Below are 23,701 nucleotides of genomic sequence, written 5' to 3' on the forward strand. Positions count from 1 at the left end.
ACGCCTCTCGGTGCCGGCGTGGGATTCCCCGGTTCGGCCGACAGTAGGCGCCGTGATTCTAATAGCTAACACACTTTTACACGTTGTTTTATTCTATTACCACGTACACGAGCAGCCTATTGTGTGTGTGAAATTCTTTCAGAGTTAGTTTTCGTTTTGTTTTTAAGAAAAGAAAAAAGGTATGCTTATATTATTATTATTAAAATTAAAAGAACATTCAAATATTTGTAGTTTATGCTATGATTCTGCAAAGGAAGCAACAATCAAAGCAAATGAATTTTGATGCTTTTTTAAAAAAAAGTGTGAGAATTTAATTTAGTACCCACGAACTGGTAAGATAGTATTTAAAAAAAAAAACATTATTTGTGAAATACATTTATAATTTATTTTGATTATAATACATTGGATATGTATTAATATACATTTAAAATTGTTCTTAGACTTTGAACACGGACCCTAACCCGGCATAAAAAGATGTTTACCTGTATTTAGTTATATTATTGAACTAAATTTAGAGTCACATTGTTTTAAGGATACTTATTTGGGTTATTATAATATGTTTGGTGTACGTCATTACGTATCAAATTAATAACATATACGTAGTTAGTTTCATTAATATTATTAAATATCTTCAGTGGGAACAATTTATGAAAGGTATGCGATACTTTTAACATAAAAAAACAGTTATAGATGTTGTATGTGCACCGTAACCTTAGTAAAATGCAATAACAGTAAAGCCTTCGGGTTAACTACTTATTACTCTTAAAACAGATTGAATGTTCAATAATAATCATTTTCAATACATACAAATCACAAATTCAATACATACAGTAAAAACCCCCTTTTTATGTTTTTTTTTTACTTATTTTCAATGATTTCACTTAAAATATTGTTATATTTTTTCAAACAAAATTATGTAATCTGTTTTTTTATTTGATTTAAAAACAGCATGTTAAAATTATTTTGTGTAAATAAAAAATAAAATTTTGAATTTGCATAAAATAATTTTTCCCCTAAATGTTGGGAAATTTTATTTTTACGGTGTCCCTTTTTATCTTTAGCATCACTAAAAATTCGAAAATTTTTAAGCTAAAACCAAGGTGGTGTGATCGGGGGGGATATTTGTATGAAGAAAAATGGGTCCTGAACATTTCGGTGTAAAAAGCGGGAAAACGTAAAAACGAGGTTTTACTGTACTTCTCTTTGATATATATTTTGGCAGACGTTTTATTTATAATTCGATAGGTTTGGAATAAAAGAACAGAGTTGTGTGGAATATATATAATATCCGTTCTTACATCCTCGAGGAATATTGGTAGCAAACCTGCTCCAGTACGGCGGACGTAACATTATGTACATACATGTCAATCCTTATCAAAAGTAATTACAAAACATCTTTAGTTTACATCCGATTCATTTTACACATTTTTGTTATCAGTCAAATGTCAAAGGAATAATTGCCAATAACAAGTTGATATTGTTTGTACATAGGATGATAGGAGTTTGGCACTACGAGTGTGAGTACAAAGTTGCGGGCTAGAGGGGTCAGAATGGCCAGGCGGGGTCGTGCTACATATGCCAACACTCGGCTCCGTCCATCGCTGTTTTATGCGTCCCACAATATACATTTCTATCGGAAACAAGCTTTATAAATCTTAAATAATACCAACATTATTTGCACAATAATTATATTAAACACATTAAAAGCGAAAGCATAAAGGCACAATTGTTTTTACTGCCGCGACAGTCAAACCGACAGCCTTCGAGTTTCATGCGCTTCGAGCATCTTCCGGGCAATGCTGATCTGAGCCCAAACAATATACATTATAAACATATATTACTTCATCGTTATTTTCAATTCGTAAAAATATATATTTTAAATTAGGAGTAATTTCATTATGCAAAAAGGCATGCGATTGTTAAACAGTGTTAGTGTCGGCGACAGTATGAGCATCGATCTCTCAGGAGAGGGAGACCGCAGGCACCGTGTATTATGCGAAAGGAAAGTGCACCGGTAAACTCGACCCGGGGAAGAGCGCATAACAATCCGCGCACGATAGCTCGTTTTTTCACTTTCAAGAAGCGGCTATTCGTTATTTAATAAAATATTAAATCCTTAACAAAGTATAATTTCCTTAAGAGACATTTGATTTATGTATATACCCCTATATCTAGTTTTAAAGTTATTTTATTTACATTGACAAAAAATATGTTTCCTTGCATTCCCTGCGCAAATATAGTTAGCGAACTATTATCATGTGTAGCTCTCCTGTAGGAGCGCCGCTCAATGTCGTGTCAACATGTGATGGTTCCACCAATATGTGAACTTGCGTAACAATAAGTTTAACGATAATCAAGGGCAGATTTGTGTTCAATAAAACCGTTACTTGGGGTGCAATGCTTAACATGATTACGATAACAATTCTATCCGCTGGGCGAGCGGGAGAGAGGTAAACGAATGGTAATATCCGAGTTGATGGTTTCTACATGTTGACTCGGGGCATGTCGGTTAGCGGCGGGGGCCCCAGGCTGCCATGGGGGCTGCGGCTCCTGGCTGGGGCCCGAAGGACGGGAAGTCCGTGGTGGAGTTCGTGTCGGGCGTCGGGCGGTCCCACGGGGCAGCCGGCACCACGAAGCCGGCCGTGTCCGGCTTGCTAGGAGCCCCGTTGGCGCTGGGGGCGGCCTCTCCCTCGCCCTCCTGAGGACCCGCCCCGGGCTTGCGGTAGCTGCTGCGCATCTCCACCTCCATCACATCTTGCATCTGGAATAGAGACAGTATCTATGTAAAGGAGCCGAGAGCGGTGAAACACTAGTCCGGCCTACCTCAGGGTACCGGTTCTACTTACATATTCCTCTTGCAGGTTCTCCAGAGTAATGCGAGCCTCCTCCACGTCCTCAGCTCGCGCCCCGATGATGGTGATGAGGTCGGTGTCTCCGGTCTTGCGTGGGAAGCGTATATCGACCTTGTGGTCATCCATGATCTTGCGGATGTTGCGCCCGCGTGCACCGATAAGCCGCGAGTGAACTCGGGAGTCTATCCTGATTTCCTCCTTGATCATATTATTCTGGAAAAATACAAACAAATTAACAGCAATTCCAATTTCTTAACAGATCTTGACAGATCTGAACTCTAAACTCCACTCCTTCACATTCCATATGAAAATATTCTCAAGAACTAATTTTATCCAGTAATTAAAGACTGTCGAGAAACTAACCAAGTCACCGACAATCTTGAGAATATCATCCCTGGCTGCGAGTGTATCTTTCTCTAACCCCTGGATGGTGATGATTCCCTCTTCCGGATCTCCCTTCTTGGGAAGATTGATCTGAACATCGTGAGCATTGCGGATCTTGTTGATGACTGAGCCCCCCTTTCCAATGACTATCGGGTGGTACTCGGGATCTACTTCAATCTTGAGTTCGTAGGCTTTAAGCTTCTTCTCCTCCAAGGCGATCTTAGCTTGTTCAACATTCGCGGGAGCCCCTGTTACCTGGAATTATAAATTCAATGTATATGAATAATTTCATGTTTCTATTTTGGATTATATTAACCAGCTTTAACTCTAACCTGGAGTCTCGGGACTGAATTATGTAAATAAAGTTACCTTGAGTATATCGGACTTCAGGTCGGGTGGTGGAACAACAACATGCACCTCGTACCTCTCCTGGAACTCCCGAACGTCTCGTCCTCGGGCTCCCATGAACAGTCTGTGCATATCGTGTGGCATCTCTACTTCCACAGTAATCGGAACCTAACAAAATGCGAACGCCATATTATTAGCAAAGAGCTGTATTAAGATTTTCAAAGGTATTTATAAATTAAAAATTACAAAGGCAGTGTACCTGATCGAGCAAAGCCTGCTTGGCAGCGTAACAGTTTTCTTCTTGCCCGAAGATGCGGATGATATCACAGGCTGGTGGAGCTCCATCATCCAGGGTTTCTTCTTCTGCCGCGGGGGGCTCGCCTTCCTTCTCCTGCTCCCCGTTGAAGGTGCCCCCGTTGACCTGAGGCTGCATGCGCTCCGGGAACTTGATCTGCACTTCGTGGTCACGGGAGATGGCTTGCACCTTGAGTCCCTTAGCCCCCATCACTTTGCGGTGGTACACTTGAGGGATCACACACTCGATGGTTACCTGAGGAAGGATGATTTTTAATAGTTGTACATACCTTCACCATCCACTAGAACTTAAAATATATAAATAATTGCAGTAAATGAGACTTAGGTTTGACGAAACATCGGAGTTTTTACTAGCGCCTGACCGAAACAAGATTTTCATCCAAAACCGATTTTCGGCTTCTGTTCTAGTATCGGCCTAAACAAAAACTTATTTAAACAAGTTCAATCTTTTGAGTATGTCCAAATGTTGGTAGATAGGACTACTTACGCTCTAAAGATAAAAAATCTCCATCTTAGAACAGGCTGTGCCATGTTAGATGGAGACTATCATAAACAGAGAACACTCCGTTTTCATTTTACATTAATTAGTTTTATATAGATTCCCTGTTATTATGTATATTATTTTTTTGCAATAAATTTATAAATGAATAAATAGGCTGGATTTCTTCCCTAGAGAGTTATTTAGATCTAAATTGTTTTCGGACATTGCCTAGTAGGTGAAATGGTTCAGCCGGATGAATCTCACCCACATAAGGGTTTCAGTTCTTTTACTTCACAAAAGTCAACAGATGGAAGAGTAGAGTAAATGTGGATGTTTAAACATGGGCAGAATGGTGAATGTTAGTGTGTAAGGAGGGCTACTTAAACCAGCCAATGACAGGGCACAAGTAAATGCCTAGACTTCCCTTCTCGAAAATGTTTTCCATCTCTGTTGCAAAAAATTTAGAAGTTAAAAGTCACTTCAAAATGCCCAAAATTAGGCACTTTTATTATTAAACCTTACGAGTTCAAAGTAAAACAAGTGTTAATAAAATACACAGTGAAATAAAAGGTATAAATTTAATGAGCACATTTGTTTATTTTTAGCACTTATGGGTTTGCTTGTTTACAACACTCACCGCGCCGAAATAAACAAAAGGTCACAGGTCACGCGGTCGAGTCACGAGCCATAAGATGCACCCGAGTACAGCCGAACATAATCCGACCGCAGGTCTTTCTTGCCCGTTCTCGTCCTACGTAACCATTCATTCTTGCCACATATATTTGTTTTACCATTCTGTTCAATATGAGAGTACTATTATAAATCACCTGCGCCTCAAGGACAGCGACGATCTCCGCGATACGCTGGATAGCCACCGCAATGCAGTCCTTGGCTCCCTTGAGCACCACGCGGTCGGAGGCCACGCCCTGGCGGGGAAAGGAGATCTGCACTCCGCCGCACTCCTCGGAGATGCGAGCCAAGACCTCGCCCCGTTTGGCCACAAAGTGCCGGTGGTGGCGGGCGGGGACCTCGGTCTCCCCGTCTACGATGTTGTCGATGTCTCGGATACTCGCCTCCAGACGGATTCGTACTTCTTCCACAGCCTCCTGTCGCCCTAAAATTCCAGACATTTATTTGTTGTTATTATTGCGTTTGTATTTTAAATAGCCTTACAAGAATCTAACTGATCGAAACGTCTATTCCAGTTACAAATGTGTGGTAAACCTATTGTGTATGTTATTTTTTATTAAGTACTATTAATTGAGGGGGTTAAAAGCTTAAAAGCCACTGTATATGATCACTGTTTTTGGGAAGCCCGACAAAGCGCCCATTGAACACAATTCAATGTGCACATTTAACATAAAAGAAATGATCTTTTCGATACTGATTTTATTGGTCTTCCCAAACACAGTGATCATGGACAGCAGTGTTTTTGCTTCTAACCCCCTCAAGCGAGGACACAGGTGGAAGAACGACTTAACCCACTAAAGTGAGTTTCGAGATAATAGCAGTTAAAGTTTTAGAAGTGTTTTCAACCTGTGTTTGTTTTTTTTATTTTTAAAAATATTTTGTTCTCTATGAAAGTTTTATTTGCTAGACACCTGTTAAATGAGATAAAAACATTTAATTATATGCGCATATGGTCGTGTTAATATGGCCTTTTGAATGAATCAATGTATTAAGTCATTCTTACATCCGATGAGTAAAAATGAGTCGAGTTATTCGTTATAATAAAATAAATACAAAATAACTTTATTTTTAAACACTTATTTTTTCAACCGACCGGTTTCAAAATTACATAAGCTTCTTTATCAAAGTAAACATAACTAATTATTATTCGAGTATGCATTGATAAAGAAGCTTGTGTAGCTTTGAAACAAGTTGGTAGAAGAAAAAAAAAGGTTAAAACAAACAAAGACAGGTCATAAGCCCTGAAAATGACTTCCATATCCCCTTTTTTCAGGTATTTTCCATCCCTGTTGTAATTTGTTAATCTTAATGACTTCCGAGGGGGTGTAATCCAGTCTTTTGTCTACAAACATTTGGACAAACTATTGTAATAAAACCAACTGGTCAAAGAAGTTTAAAAATTGGAAAATGATTTTCAGGCGTTGCCTAGTATGTGAAATAATTCAGTCAGACTAATGTCTTCACAACGATAAAAGTTTCAGCTCTTTAACTTCACTAAAATCAACAAATGGAAGAATTGGAGAAATATAGACGTTCAAACATAGGCAAAATGGTGAATGTTACACAGTGTGTAAAGTGGCCACTTAAACGAGCCAATGACAGGTCACAAGCCCTGTAAATGCCTAGACTTCCATATTCCCTTCTTTAAGGTATTCTCCATCCCTGTTGTAATTTGTTAAGTTCAAAAATATTTACACAATAATCTTAAAATTAAAGTCCCGCTGAATTGTAAGCATACGACTCATCAGCAGGTTTTTATATATTGCTTCGATTTTTCACACTTAACTTTCATCATAATTTTATTTGAAAAACATTACAAATGGCGGCCTCCGTGGTGTAGTGGTCAAGACGCTTGACTCACGCACGGAAGGTTCCGGGTTCGATTCCCGGTGAAAACACAAAAATTAAAATGTGATTTTTCTCAAGCCTGGGTGCTCTGTGATGTAATTCACCACTGTCATTAGAATTCCTGGCCTGTTGTGGTGCAAAAAAAAAAATTAAAAAAAATAATAATAAAAAATAAAAAAATATTATACCACATTTTATTGCATTATTTAAGATTAAAAATTGAGCAGTTCCAGGAATTAGCGAGCAACCTGTTGGCCACATGTCCGGCTATGATACCTACAGTCTACAATAGCTACCCTTCGGATATCTTTCATTATTTTGCTAACCATAATGTTGGAACAGTGCTTTATTTATTTATTGCTTACTTTTTTTCATGAACACTTGACAAATTATCTACTCTTCTTAATGTTTATTTTTTGTAAATTTATTGATATAATTTTAAGTGGCTAGAATTCCACTTGTCCATGGGCTTTGTAGATGCAGGACGGTTGGTAATCTTGCTTCAACATGTAAATGTTACCAACCACAAATTTTGTAAATGAGGTCTAGAATTTTAACAGTCCATGCGCTCAGTAGTTGCAAGACTTCTTATAATCGAACTGCTATTTTTAAAAATGAGTTTTTTTAATGTTTTTTTTTTAATATCATTCAAAACCTTTACTTTATTGTCAAATTAAAACCAAATGTAAATGGGGGCTAGCGCTCTGTAGCTGCAAGACGTGCTGTAACCTATCTCCTATATGTTAAAATTGAAATATATCATAATTGGAAAGGAGGAACTAGAATCCCAATCGTCCATGCACTCTGTAGCTGCAAGACGTGCAGGGAAACTTATTAATTGTACAGCGCCCTTGAGGTGATTTTCACAAAAATGGCGCTATATAAATGATCAAACTATATAATACATGTTAAATATTTTAGGTATACTGTATTTCAGTGTCCTTTTGCCATATTTATTACAATATCTAGGAACGGCTAGCTCTAGTACAGCCATACTAGTAAACCTGGTGTTGTAATCATGTACCAGTTTGTGTTTATACTCGGAGGGCGACGCATGCTGACAAATTAACTTGTTCCGAAGTAGAGCCCTAACTAGATTTATTTTATTATTTTAGTTTTAACAGTGGCTATTTAATTAAACTGGTGGGTTTGTTAGAATCGGAATATTCTTTTCTTTTGAAATAATTAGACAACGTTAGTTTTACCTAAAAACAGGTCAGGTTGTGTTGGTACATATTATGTGGTATTTTCATAAACATTCAGTCAGACAAATGCCTCAGAGGTTCACGTGGCGCAGGGAAACCAAGACGGTCTGTACACCAATCCAGACAATTTGGTAGTTGGAGTGTCATCACTCTGAATGTTACAAATTAAAGTCAAATTTACCATTATTTTCTACGTATACACATAGTTGGTTCCATTCGAAAGTTGATCAGACGAGACGCAACATTATGCTGTAATATATGTGCATAATATCATTGTAAGCGTAACTGAATTGACTGTACCGACTAATTAAGGATGCTCTTACATAATTATACAAGTTGTCCAGTGTTCATTTTACTTCTCAGTGGGGACTTGAGGTCATATACTATTATATCAGCGCGATAAGTAATTTGAAAGTTTTGATTATCTGTTGTTCACATGCAGGAAATGTAAGATTTATTTTCTGGACTGTCCTTAAGAGACAGTAGGTCAGATGATAAAAGGCATTTGTTTCCGAATGAGTCCTACACTTTATTAAAATTTTTATTTAATTTTTGTTTTATAATTTAATTGAGAAATTAATCGCTTAGGCGAGAAATTTAAATATCAACCAAACGAAATATGTGCGAAAAATGCGACATTGACTTTTCTTTATATTTGATCTTGAAAAGGTTATATAAAGGCTTTTTATTGCAGGTTTGAAAACAAAAATATATATGTATATAACTAACCCAAGTATCAAATTACATACTTTTGTGCTTATCAAGTTGTGACAAGTTTTTAGAGAAAACTAATATTAATTCACTCACCGATGATGGTAATCGCCTCTTTGTCAGCATCGTTCTCCCTCGGGAAGATAATACGTGCGCCGGTTTGCTCTCGAAGTTTGCGGATATTAGAACCATTCTTGCCAATAATGAACTTGTGATGTTGCGGGTTCGCGCGCACTTCGCAGGAGAAGGAAGACAGCTGGCGTTCGCTGGCCAACTCCAAGAGCTGCTTCTTGGCCTTCTCCACCTCCTCGGCGGGGCCGCGGATGGTGACCTTGTCGCTCTTGCTGTCGGCCTGCGGGAACTTGATCTGCACACCGCCGCAGTCCTCCATTATGGAGTGTATCAGCTTGCCTCGGGTGCCGATCAGCGAGTTGTAGAACTTCGGAGGAATGGTGATCTCTTCGGTGACCATGTTGGGTAGCTCGTCGTTAATCTTCAGGATCATTTTAATGGCTTCTTCGACGTTTTCTTTCTTACCGGTGACGGTGATGGACTCGCTGGTGTCCCCCTCGGCCGGGAGATCGATCTTGGTTTGCGTCTCTTCGCGGATCTTGCGGATGTTAGCGCCGCCCTTGCCGATGACGAGCTTATGGAGTTGCTTGAAGATGGGAACCTCCTGAACGTAAGAGGAGGCGGTCAGGTCCTTGATCACCTTCACTAGATACTTGTAGCACTGATCTACTTCCTCTTGGGGCCCTTTTAATTTCACAATGTCGCATTTCTCGGTCGGATTGGGAACGTATATTTGTACCTGGTTGTTAAATTTTTCCTTAATTTCCTTAATATTTTCTCCCTTGGTTCCTATTAAACGCCTGAAATACTTGTGATCGATGATGACATCCCTCTCCTTTTCATTTTCCAACTTGTTGATCATTTCCTTGAGTTCCTTCTCCACTGCGGCGACACCGTCGCGGGGTCCTTCTATCCGGATCTTCTCCCCGATGTTGATAGCAACCTGATGTTCATCCTTCAATCGATTGACTGCAAATTGAAAATAAGACTTTCGTATCTACATATTTAGGAAATAATATCATCATCATCATTCCCTTTCCGCACCTAATGGTGCTCAGGGCGCTGCATCGGTACACCGATCGCAGTGTATCTTGATCATTTTTGTTACATGAAGGTAAGATGATCAGTCTTACGCTTCGAGTACCAGTCCAAGGACTATGAAATATTCTAGTGTAAACACACCTTTTTAAATAAATGTTTCATGTCGACCATGTCGGGAATCGAACCCGAGACCTCTTGCTTGATAGCAAGCAAACGCATTTACCACTGCACTAATTCTATGGTAAATATAGCAGAGTTTTATTTTACTTTATTTAACAAAAAGAACAAGAAAAACTGTTACCATTTGCTCCGGCCTTTCCGACGATGAATTTAGTAAGTTTCTGGTCTAGATTGAATTCTACATAGGAGAGGGTTTCTTGAAGAGTCCTGACCACTTCGTTGAGCTCAGCTTGGGCCTTCTCTACTTCTTCTGGCGGTCCTTCGATCTTAATCTTGTCATCGCCTTCTGGGAATTCTAGGTGCACCTGCAAAATACATAGATAAAGTAAATATTCGAAACAAACATTTTGAGTGTTTAATTATGTACATACATAATCGCAAAACATACCTTCGGGTAATCTTGGGTGATCTTCTTTATTTTAGCACCTTTTTTTCCAATAATATATTTGTAGATCCAGGCTGGGGCTATTACATTAGTAGTGCAGCGGGAATTTGCTTTCTCGTAAACCTTTGATAGAGCTGAAATACACATATATATTTATTTTCCATTTAGCCAATGTTTATATATTTATCTCATTAAGTTTTCCATATTCTCTAAAGTAATCTATATTTTGATAAAATCTCTTTTACGTATAAAGACCCTATTTTCCTTATTTCAACTCTTCTCTTGTTTGTCCTTATAAAGAAAATATATAAAATAAAATAATCGTCTTTTTAAAATATGCAAACTAACAGAGGCTTATATTTAAAAAAAAACAACATATAAATGGGATAGTTTTTAGGTGATTAAGTGAAGTTGTAGTTTCTCGATTATAGTTTTCGAGTCAGAGGAGCAGTAGGAAAAAATGTTTACCCAGTCCTAGTTTGTCGTGAGGTCCTCGGAGGCTGATGCTGCCGATGGCGGAGTCCGGCGGTGGCATCTCTATAGAGACTCCGGTCTCCTTGAGGATCTCCTGGATGGTCGAGCCGCGGTGGCCGATGACGTACTTGTGCTGAGACTTGGGCACCTCCACACTGACTACTGTGCAGCGTTTTTCCTACAGAAATATAACCATATTCATTGTTTCTATACAAAATATCAACCAAACTTCTCAGTGTAATTTAACTTTTCTACTTCGAGAATTAACTATGTAGTTTAATCATGAAATATCAACAAAAAACATCATAACTACTAAATTATATTAATATTACACATGGTAATATTACAATTAACAGTCCCAGTAAAAAAAAAAATTGAATAAGAACAGATTTCTGACTTGAGGTTCACTTTTGAAGAGATATACTGCCGTCATAAGCAAAAGGACAGTTTTTTAACAAAAATCACAAAATAAGTTAACTCATACGTCTGTGAGCGCCTATGACAGCATTACTACGCAGCTCTTACAGCATATGGGAGTAATTTACTATCCAAAAGGTTAGTAGCTGAAGTATTCATCAAGTATAGTCTATATATATTCATGGTCAATAACAAAATGACTGTTTAAACTAATAGATAAAATATGTAAAGTGAGTGTTTGAACTAATAAATAATAAATAAACTAATAAATAAAAGAAAATTTTAACACGGAGAAAGGGTTAAATATGTTCTACAAGAAATATTGAACCATTTTATATATATATCTATATAGATATATATAAAATGGTGAAAATGATCTGCAAATTTAAACCAACGATTCCTTTTAAACGAAAAGGAGTCGAGGCTGCAATGGTGAACTGTGAAATGGATTTGATTGTACCAAATTATAAGTTATAGATCAGGAAATAGGGTTGAGAAACAATAAATTGTTGACACGATATAATATTAATAACATGTTTTACCATTTCCCTGTAGATAGCCTCGACCTTGGCTTTGGCAGCGAGAACGCCTTCCTTCTCCCCGGCGATGACGATTTCGTCGTTCATGACAGAGGCGGGCGGAATGTTGATGCGAGCTCCAGTCTCCGAGGCCATTGCCGCCAGGTTCTCATTGTTGGCTCCGAGAATGAAGGGGTGGTAGATCTTGGGGACACTGATGCGCTCAAACGCCTTGCGAGACTGTCAAATCATGAGATAAATTATAAATCTTATTTTAAAAATTGTGCGTGAATACTCGGAATATCTCTGGCTATTAAAGGATATTAAAAAAAATTTAGTGGAAATTAAATACAAATTTACAGTCTACATTTTTACTATTCGCCTTTCAAAGGCACTTTCAAAAAAAGTTTTTTATCATTTTCAAATAAAATACAGGCTCAAACTGTATTTTGGAAGAATAAAGTTCTGAATTTGAAAAACCTGGATGCTAGACTCGTGCTTTCGACTGGATAGCTACTATCATACCTAAATATAAATAGCAATACCTGCTCATCAGACGTGACGCGGATCTCGTGCACGGCAACCTCGATGCCTTCCTTGGTGCCCGTGATGGTGATGACATCGCTGTTGGTGTCGATACCGGGTACATTAATCTTGGTAGCCGTGGTCCTCTCCAGCTCCTTCAGCCTCTGGCCCTGCTTGCCCAAGATCCAGCGATGGTGCTCCTTAGGGATGTTGATCTGCTTGCTGGCCTGTTGCAATAGTACTCAACACGTCAGACACTATGTCCACCGACGAGGCACAAAAAGTAAATTGTTGTGATTTAGTTAAAAAACTTCTTTGATCTATATCGTCGGTTGACAGGTAAAACTCATCAACTGTTTTTTTTCAATTTAATCAAAAGATCATAGCATGATTACAGCTTGCATTTCAATAATAGTCCTTGAATTTATTTTCAAATCGGTGACATGAAATAGTATTAATGGTATTGGGATTTTTATTTGCGATGGTAACGGCGAAGGAAAAATCGGTGTGACCTCAGATTAGGTTACATCGAGAGTCTGCATAACCGAAGTACTACGAAGTACAAGTGAACTAAACTCTCGCTGTAACCCGGAACAGGGTCATATCGCATTCTATAACACCCATTTCAGCAGAAATTGATCAGGTATTATGTATGTCAAGTACGTAAAAAATACAGATAAGAAAGAATCAAGGAATCTATGATTTATATATTTATTTTACAGAAACAAACAGTCAACTATGATATAATAACATAAAAAAGATACGGTTTAAAGACAGACCACTATGATGTAAACAATTTGATAATGTAAGCGGAACTAAATATATGAATACATAATATTTAGTATGAAGATTTACGCAACCACAAAATAATACAATTATCAATGTCTTTATTTGTACATATTATATTCCATGCATTACCGGAGATATGATATATTATAGGTATACTGAGGGAAGAGATACCTAGATTGCTTATATTAAAATATTATTTTGTACGTCTTATATATGTACTTGAAAAGTAATTTAACAGGTTGATAAATAGTGAGTCGGTAATAAACTCAGCAATTATTTTTTTAATTTCATTTGTGCGGGGTCAACACTTTCACGAGTATAGTGAGCGATTATTGTATTATTAATAACTCTATAATGTATGTTACATTGTGTTCAATATTTGTAAAATACTGTTGCTATTTTATCAGTACTATTCGATACAACTCTTGGCATTGTTTTCTTACCCTATCATATTATTAGAAAATTAATAAGTCCGTAGACAAGTACGCCGATGATGCTACAATGTGCAGGGATACTAGTTTGTAAACACACATCTTGACCTTAGACCTGCAGAGGTTTTATAGGATTGTATAAAAAAATAATAAGATAATATTTTTACCACATCGTCAGTGATACAGCAATACCGCCTAACTATCAATTGATATTTTTAGCGGGGGGACCTAAAAAGTGTTTTGATAATATATTATTTAAGATTTTAATCGACCAAAAATACCGCTGAAGTTTCAGAAAAACTAGCATTATTTAAAGTAAAATTAGCAATAATTTAAAACTAACGACTCTTAGTCCCCTATAGAAAATTTATTGCAGTACAACGACACCGACGATATGTAAAATACTTATGGTGAAATTAATTGGGAATTATTCAAAATATAATTAATTCAATTCAAAAGATAATGAAAAAAAAAACAGAACAAATCGGGGGCTTAGGGTCATAAGGGCGAAACTACAAAAAATGCTGTTTTGTGTTAAGTACTAATCTGATATCCAAACAAAATATCCTGTTAGTGACAAAAAGATGAAACTCATCCGATAAGTAGTTACCTAGATAAATTTGTGTGAAACTACAAATGAAGCGTTTTGTTTAAAGTCAGAAGAATAAAACACCTTTTACACCATTTTGTTAATTTACTAATGTAAGCGCAAGTTAGGGTCATATAGACGAAAGCGTAGTTTCATATTTTTGTCTCTAAAACATTTTATGCTCTATTAACTGTATTTTTTTTTTCTTTATTTGTTATCCTTAAAAGACAGTATTATTTATTGAAAACTGTTTTATCATTTATCTCAAAACTGTGTTTTTGTAGTTTCGCCCTTATGACCCTTAACCCCCGAAATGACATCCATAAGTCTTTTTTTTTATTAAGACTCGAGAATATCGGTAAGTTTTAAGTATGTCTATCAGTAGCTTGAGTAGTGAACGGGAGCCTGGAATAACTTATTCTGATGAGGAACACGGAGAGTGAACTGCGAAGGCGCAGATCTGTAAGGGCAGTTCATATATATAGAGCAATATCTGCACTTCACAATAAACTTAAGGAGTGCAGACTGAGTTTAGAATTGGATTTTCCAGCGGGAGAAATATTTGGAGAAAAAGTACTCCGTGAAAAATATTTTAACAAAAATTCAAATGAGAGATACAAATAAGAAAAGCAAAAATTGTTTAGTGCGGTTATTCCAAAATAAATTATTATGTGGCTTCTCCAATATAGAAAATATTTGATATAAATCAATTCTTTTTAACACAGATAATGAACATTATGACTAATATCACCCTGTCGAAAGAGGATTATGTGAGTTGGAAGTGTTTGCAGAAGAAAGTCAGATTCCAAGATGATAGGTCAAGCAAGATTGGAGTTAAATCATCGAACCAGCTGTTCCACATCACCGTTGGTAATATAAAGCCAACAAATAATTTGCTCGCTAATATTTACAATGAACATAATAAAACGCAATTTATTTTGTTCAGCTGTGGCCGCCAATGTTACTCCCGAATGTTCCACGCGGTTGATTTTTTCTGCCAACTGTTTATACAATCAAATATTTAAAATCGCACATTTAACAATGTTATGTCAAATATAAATATGTACCATCGAAACACAACTGATTAAATATATCATTTTTAGTGGTAAGAGACAAATTTAAATACTTATTTATTTTTTAGATTACGTTAAATTACATAAAACCACAAATGAGGAGCATTACATGAAATCGTATTTTGTCCACATTAGTATTTTTTTTTGAAAATGGAAAAAACTGATATTTTATTATTCAGACTATATCAAACAAAGTATCTATATAATACCCGAAATAGCGTAGAAAAAATATAGAATTAAACAGAATGATAAACTAACTTTTATTTTAGGAAATAATAATAAATAGCTATGGACTAAATGTGTTTTGATGCAATCGCATGGACAAAATACACTTTGATGCGACTCAATGGGGACAAAATGCATTTGGGTTAAACCACTTTTAAGAAAATGTATACTTTACTTTAAAAAAAGCTATATGTTCATAATATAAAAAAACATAAAATACGACATCTAATGATATTACAATGCGGTATAACCACGAATTAAAAAAAAAAATAATTCAATTAAGTCCAGGTTCCTCATCTAAGCAGTTGCACCGATATTTCTCTTCACTATTTTCATCGCAACTGTTTCTTTCTGATGAGCATCGAGTATTCCACATAAAATTTCAACTCACCCAAATCCCTCCAAGTGTCTATTCTTATCCAAATCTTGTGAATAATAATTTTTTGAAGCCTTTTTTTCAAATTAAATTATATTTTTACTGCAAATAGTAATTCTTTCAGGAATATTTATTTTAAAGCGTGTTCCCTTTTTGTCATAGACAAATATTTTCGGGTTGAGTCGTCACATCTAAATGTTGGTTACAATTTAATTTTGACAACAGGTTCGTCTGTTTTTCCAACATTACATTTGCGAAAGAATATTTTTTTATTTCATGGATAATATTAGTTTTATTTTTTTAATTGTTCAAATTTTAGTATTTTTTTAGATTCCAGTCTTTGTCTAAATTTCTCACTTGTCCAATTCCTTCATACATGTATCGGTATATTGTAGTAGGTTATTGGATATTTGAATACTTACGAATTTTTACTTCCGGTTCATAGGCAAAATCGTTAACACATGGACAAAATGAGTTTTCTTGTGGGTGGCTAACTTTGAACATTATTTTATATGGGTTAAAATGCGATTTGAGCATGTCTTCTATACAATTAAAGAGATCTCAACAGTATTTAAAAAATCCATCATAAACTCAATTTTGCCTTGGGGTGGACAAAATACGATTTGATGTGTTGCTCCTCAAATTATTAAATACACAAAAAGGAATAGTTAGGATAAAAACTTTTGATGACCTCTAGACAAAATTTGGTCTGATTCTGAGAATGTTTCAATCTTAATGGACTTAACATCAAATAAATTCTGATCCTGTCTCGAGTTAACAATATGACACATTTGAGACATTGGTGCCAGCAAGGCATAGTTTATGCTGTGCCAGTCAAAACACACCAGGTCATTGCTTCACAACCATCAGACTGAAATATTGAAAACTAAAAATTACCGCTATATTACACCAATAAATAAAAAATTTAAAATTGATTTTTTTCCTTAAAACAGCCCATCAAACAAATTCTGCGGGTCTCTTACCAGAGTTTGGAAGCTGGCGAGGATGCGGCGTCGGGCCTCGAGCACGTCGGTCTTCTTGCCGGTGACCACGAAGGTCAGGCTCTGGTCACGGCTGCTGGAGATCTCGATGTGCGCCGAAGTCTCCCTCATGATGTTCTGGCACGCGCGCACCGATTCGCCCTCCCCGAACTTGTCGGATTGCTCCTGCTTGCGCTCCGCAAAGGGAACCATGAACACCTATATATGTACAACAAAATGTGGCTTACTTCCCGGTTCTATCTTTCTTATTTGTATCTGTGGTAATTAAAATGAGCATTTACAATTATTATAAAATTGTTTATATGCAATATTTTGAAATTGTCCAAATGTTTGTAGACAAAAGACTGGATTTCAACCCCTATTTGTATACAAACATTTGGACAAACTCAATATATTGTAATACAACCAACTGGTTCAAGAAGAAGTTTAAAAATTGGAAAATGGTTTTCAGGCGTCGCCTAGTATTTGAAATAATTTGATTAGATGAATCTCTTCGCAACAGTAAAGGTTTCAGCTCTTCTCTAACTTCACTAAAATCAACAAATGGAAGAATTGAAGAAATATGGATATTAAAACATAGGTAAAATGGTGAATGTTACACAGTGTGTGAAGTGGCCACTTAAACCAGCCAATGACAGGTCACAAGCCCTGTAAATGTCTAGACTCCCATATTCCCTTCTCTGGAATGTTCTCCATCCCTGTTGTAATTTGTTAATGTTTATATACACCTTAAAATAATTATTGTGAGTAAAAAAGGTTTTAAAATCGGCGAGTGGCGGTGAGACCTCAATAAATAAAAGGTATTTAGTTCTGTAGCTCATGACTGGGCCTCTTGTACAAAAAAGTCCAATTTCTTCAATACGTTATTTACAATAATTTTTATCTCAATGAATTATATTGCTTAATTCTATTTGGCCATAATTTGTTTTTAAAATAAAAATGATTAATTGGATCACTAAGATACACAGACAATTTAGATTTTTTTCAAAGTAGCTGAAATCGAATTTCTGCTTCTGTTTTAGTTTTGGCAAAAGTCACATCAAAATGCCCAAAATTAGAGGTTTTTATTGTAAAACCTCACAAGTTCATTACAATAAGTGTTAAATAAAATACACAATGTACAAAAAAGGCATAAATTTATTTATATTCAGCGCATTTTGGTTTCTTGTTATGCTATAGCAACTTATATGTAACAGTTCCTCAATGTACGCATACAGGAATTTGAACTTATTAACTATAAAGGAATTTTAAAAATATAAATATGAAAGATCTTGGAACTAACGAGAACTTGTTACGAGCCATAAGATACACCCGAGTACAGCCGAACGTAGATGACACATCCCGACCCGGTCACTACTACTTTCCTGAAAATGAGAACCTCTACAATATTATTATGTGTAGTGAGTCAAATACTGATTCAGCCAATACAACTGGAGGCCGCCCTCAAATATTTTACATTTTGCTATTTCTTACATAAAAAAAGTTACTATCCTTAACCAGTTTATAAAGAAACCACCCAATTGTAATATGTACCTAAATAGAATAAAAATGGAATAAAGAAATATATTGCTAGCCTACCGGAACAATGAACAGAAGATACACGAACTTTCTGATACGGGCTTACCTAGTGAGGCAGGTAATAACAAAATAACTTGAAAGTATGATTACAAATCAGTAAATTAATTTAAAAAATAATATTTTGAGTATGTCCACATATATATTTGCAGACGAGTACTGGAATAATTGAGATAGGGATTATATTCCTTTCTTAGAGGTTCTCCATCTCTAAGAAGACATTTGTCTATTTTAAAATTAATATTTGAAGCACTAACTTTGTGGTTTTCCATATTAAACAATTTAACTAAGTATTTTTACTAAAATCGAAGTTAAATTCAATATCAACATTCACTATCATCATTCTATCTTAGAATAGGGTGGTTACTTACCCTAGTTAGACAGCAAAAGCAACTTTATATTACTTTAATCATTTTAAGTGTATTTCGCACATCCCATGAAATAGAAACAACTCGAAAAAATTTGATTGTTAGTTAAGTATACAGAATAAATTATATAAAATACTCTCATATGCTTAAAAATTCACAAAATTCTAACTTTCCGATTTACCTGCTTGATGGCTGTATAGCACAATAAACACTAAAACTTATTTGAACGCTTCTGTTCTCAAACAGTATCATATTTTAACTTTTTTCTATATAGCAATTTAAATATTTTCTTTAAAAAATGTTAAAGAAATTTTAGGTAAATCTAAATATGACATTGCTTTAAAGGGTGAAAAGAAAAAAAAATACCCGGTTTTAAAACAATGCGTTAATTTAGTTTTTTGGCTTTATGTTGATGTGCAATAAATAAAAATTCCCTTTTTAAGAACTAATTACACTGATTGTCATTTTTTTTTAATGTTACATGAACTAGAAGTGATTCTTGTAGAAATTTTCCTCATAATTACGAATCTGCTTTTCAAATGTTTCCAGCACTTAAGGTTAACATGCGTTAGAAATTCTAGAAATTTAATTTTTTAAAGAATGATTTAGGTACATAATAAAATGATTTATTTACATAACATATTTTTATAAAATTTTGCCTGTATGTCATGCTTTCTGACTGTATATTTGTTTCTTTTAAGATCCCAATAATAGTTCACAAGCATGATTCAATATGGCTTATGTCGTGATGAAATTTCTCTACACATGGTAATCATATACAGATATGTGTGGCCAAAGCCTTATCCTGATCTCCAACTTTACGCCCAAAGTTCGGTTCATAACTTTTTTGAATTGTTGGGTTATATTTCTGTTTTGAGGCTTAAGTCACTTCACCACACATATAACAAAAGTTGTCAGGACTATTCACACGGTTACGTGGCATTGTAACGTTGAACAATATACTGTACATAGTTCACAGCGTGGTTCACAAATTTGGTAAGTTAAAGTGTGATATTAGTAATAATTGAGAGTAGATATTTACATTATTTAGAGTAAAAAATTAACATAATTCTGAAGCACGCTTATAACCCTGCAGTTACTCATTGTCGGGCAACCTCAAGTCGTTCAATTATTGCCCGAAATCAGATTTATCCAGACTAATACGACATTGGTTAAATAAAAATGCATGGTCAAAGTAATATTGACAAACGGGTACAAAAATTAGAAAATCTAAAAATTAAATATGAGAGACGAGATATGGTATTTACAAGCAGAACATAAAATTACGAAAAAGAAAAAGCTGACAGACAAACTTTGATGGCATATTCGGATTCAGCAGGCAAAATTACATAAGAATCTACAATAATAGTTACCGTGAGAAAATCAATGTCCATTAGTGTTACGCATCAAAGTCAAGGGTTACCTGTACAATGTTTTGTCAATACTTATGTAGTAAAACATTAAAATTATTGACCTGCGTGACGCTGGATGAGCTGACGCGCATGTTGTCGTTGGCCTTGGCAGGCGGGGGCACGGTGGGGGACAGGGGCAGGGCGGGGAATAGAGCATCGTACGTGAAGCTGGCCGGCGGGGGCGCCGCTACCTCCTCCTCCCCCAAGCCGTCCGCTGCGCCCACCAACGCCTCTTCCAACGGTTGCTGGATCATCTTTGCTTTCCGGAGATTGTCCTTGTACACGCCAAGTCGTTACAGTACCACTGGGGAAACAAACGCTTGTGAGCATATAGACAAAATCAACATCAAAATTGAGTAGCGGCACTGGTACAATCTGTCGCGAGTAAAAAATAATCGATGGCGCTAGTGTTCTCGCAGCTTTCCTCTCATTACTTAAAGAATCATTATCATCAACATCCCCTTTCCGCACCCGGTGATCACAGCAGTGCCTCGTGATCATTGAATCTGAATCATACGACAGATCCTCTTGGCTTCGGTAAGAAATGATGGAGATGCATACAATGGGTGAACCAGTGAAGTGCCTTGTGCACTGAAAATTTTCAGCAAGTAGACCTTGAAGAAAGTGTAATTTGATGACTGAAATGTTTGAGAAAAATAAAGATCCACAAATTTACATAATTTAATTGTCGCTATCTATGTGTAAATACTGCACAGATATGCAAGTACTTCAAATTAAATCTTGTTTTGATTAGATTACATCAAATATACATAATGTGACGTTGCTAAAATCCTCCAATCACAACATTACTTCTTGCTCTGGGATAAATCTATATTTTTTGAGAAATTTTGCCAGTTTTATAAAACAAAAGTGACTTACTTTTTAATAGAATAAAATATTTTTTTAAGGTATATAATTACAACAGTACCGGGTATTCAAAATGAAAGAACGCATTTTGTGTTGTTTCAAGGAGACAATGAAAAAATTCTCGCTTCTTTTTTTAAAATAAAAACATTTCTTTTTTTTTCTCATTGAATTTAAGACTAGAGTAGAACATAATTCAGGAGATCTAAGACGATAGAAAGAAAAAAAACTAGAGTAGAAACACATTCCGGAAGAATGTTAACTTTAAATAAAAAAATTTCTTCATAAATGTTTTTACCATTTTTTACTGACTGTATAAAATTGAATTTTCTTACATTGCATTCTTTCTAAATGAGAGTCTGATTTTTTACTTTTTAAAAATTAACTTATTTTATGTAGAGAGCTCTTTTTTTAATTTACTTTAAACTTTAAAAAACATATCAAAAAAAAGAAACTTAAAGAAATTAAAATAAATTTGTATTTAAAATTATATAAACTCTTATAATAAACAATAAACAACTATGTGTAAAAGTAGATATGTATCGAATTTATAAAAAAAATATATATATTAAATTTTCTCCGTGATTGATTATGAAACTTTATATAATGGAAAGAAGAAAGAATATCTCTCTACTTCCTATTGCCAATGGTTAACAAGGTCTTAGTCACTATGGGCAGGCGTACGTAACTAATCGTCATGAGCGTAACAACAACGCATGCGATTTTCTTGAACTTTACGTAAGAGAGGTTTAATAATTTTTTTGACCCTTTATGTCACAACTTGGAAAGTACAAAATAATATCATTTGATACTTGATTTTTACATTTAATTTTTAATCCTGGAAAATAGGTCTTTATATAACTTTTTCAAGATCAAATATAAGAAAGTCAATGTCAAACTTGTCGTACATCCGTCGTTGTTCTACAATACCGACGATATGTTTGAACAAAGTTTTTTTAAAAATTTTATTTAGCTATACAATACACCGATTACAAATTTAATAATTAAAAGTCCTCTTCACTAGGATATCCTGATCTGAGGACATGTGATTTCATTAAATAATACACAAATATTCCAATTTTTAGGCCACAAATAATAGATAAGTGGGAATCAGGTTGCACTTAAAAAGAAACTAAACCCCAGACCTCCGATTCAGAATCAATTATATTATCACAGGACCATTTGACAAATTTAATTGTTTAAATTATTTAAGTATATTTTCAAAATATGTAGGTACATAGTGGGAATCAAAAATTTTTTTTATTTTTTTTTAATAAGCACAGTCTTGCATTTACCAGTTTCAAACTAACACATGGATTCTGATAACTAATACTTTTTTTCAGTCACTTACAAAAAAAAGAAATTTGATAGAGTATATTACAATTATTAGTTAAGTTTTAATTAAATCTTGTATATTTTAATAAGCCAGCCATATTTCAATATATATTACGGTCCAACTGAGCTAAATAGCGAAAAATATAATTATATACATTCTAACAAAATGAAATTTGGGATTACTATTTATTACCCTAAATAATTTCACAAGACATATATTTTCAGCAGAGCCTGAAGCCTTCAAGAAAATCATATTCATAATGGAGTGCATCATATGGCATTACAAAAAGGGCCAAGTTCACTAGTTGACCGAATATGTGAGGGTAGAATAGAGTGCTCCCTTATCAATATCGGGTGCCGAAGTCAATATTCATTCCAATGACAGCCGATTACAACAACAGAACATAAATTGTGGAAATATGCATTCCATCTTGCTATTGACATTGTCAGCAAATTGTTCATATTTAATGCACACGTGTTTTTTTAACACTTTGATAAGACGTATCTTTTAAAAATAAAACATTTACAAATGTATTTCCGCTGTAATTTAAGTAAATATGGTAACTTTGTAAATCATGAAACTTAAATAAATTAATATTCAAAATTTTAGTATGATTAGCGTCATTTGTCCGCGTGTACATTCTTAAATTATTATCAAATTTTACGAATACGGGAGTCGGATAAAAAATCTATCATAAATAAAGAAATCAAAACATATGGTAAACCTTAAGACGAAATATGAATAACTCCACTTCGGAAGTAACCCAAATATAATTAAATTATTGATGTTTTGCATTTATCTAAAATTATTCGGCGAAGATAGTTTGCCTTTCAGTTTTTACGCTCTAGCCTACGTGTCACCTATTCCAGCGGACTGATTTGACGTGGAGTCCATTCACCTACAATAAATTACAAAAACACTTACTGTACTGTAATTCAGAAGATCAGGCCGATGTCGTTTGACGTGTAAGCTCCAGTTTAACGTTATATATGAATATTTTCAAAATTAAATGTTTATAATTTTATGAATATCACGGATAACAGCGAAAAACACGCCACACGACATGCGATTCCGAAGACCACAGATTAATGGCTTAGATAACGTAAAACGAAGACAATAATGTCAAAGTGTCATAAACATCGATATAGTGTTACCATAAACATTCACTCGGGACAAGGCAAGGCATAAGAAACCTGGTTAGGTAAAATGTTCAATT

At 35.2% G+C, this 23,701-nt stretch overlaps 1 protein-coding gene across 1 annotated transcript; it reads right to left on the reverse strand.

Moving 5' to 3' along the window:
• Positions 1-1,266: 1,266 nt before the first annotated feature.
• On the reverse strand, positions 1,267-23,567 carry Dp1 (satellite-binding protein 1 Dp1). Its single transcript, XM_088230228.1, has 15 exons — positions 23,410-23,567; positions 20,348-20,589; positions 16,913-17,128; positions 12,467-12,673; positions 11,946-12,161; positions 10,981-11,164; positions 10,516-10,646; positions 10,249-10,432; positions 8,931-9,875; positions 5,208-5,494; positions 3,844-4,134; positions 3,606-3,752; positions 3,216-3,491; positions 2,847-3,065; positions 1,267-2,761 (listed from the first exon to the last, which is right to left on the reverse strand). The coding sequence occupies exons 2-15, from the start codon at positions 20,537-20,539 to the stop codon at positions 2,510-2,512; spliced, it is 3,747 nt and encodes a 1,248-aa protein (XP_088086354.1). The 5' UTR covers positions 20,540-20,589; positions 23,410-23,567; the 3' UTR covers positions 1,267-2,509.
• Between the last annotated feature and the right edge of the window lie 134 nt (positions 23,568-23,701).

The sequence above is a fragment of the Micrasema longulum genome, unplaced genomic scaffold (genome assembly GCF_059751315.1).
Source record: "Micrasema longulum isolate JH-2025_06_02 unplaced genomic scaffold, ASM5975131v1 h1tg000740l, whole genome shotgun sequence".
Lineage (NCBI taxonomy): Eukaryota > Metazoa > Arthropoda > Insecta > Trichoptera > Brachycentridae > Micrasema > Micrasema longulum.

Excerpts from the sequence above, each read along its gene's own strand:
- Dp1 (XM_088230228.1), bottom strand. The coding sequence starts at position 20,539 with ATGATCCAGCAACCGTTGGAAGAGGCGTTGGTGGGCGCAGCGGACGGC. Across the intron at positions 11,165-11,945 it reads AGGCTATCTACAGGGAAATG|GAAAAACGCTGCACAGTAGT; the intron begins GTAAAACATGTT and ends ATATTTCTGTAG. Across the intron at positions 3,753-3,843 it reads AGCAGGCTTTGCTCGATCAG|GTTCCGATTACTGTGGAAGT; the intron begins GTACACTGCCTT and ends GCATTTTGTTAG.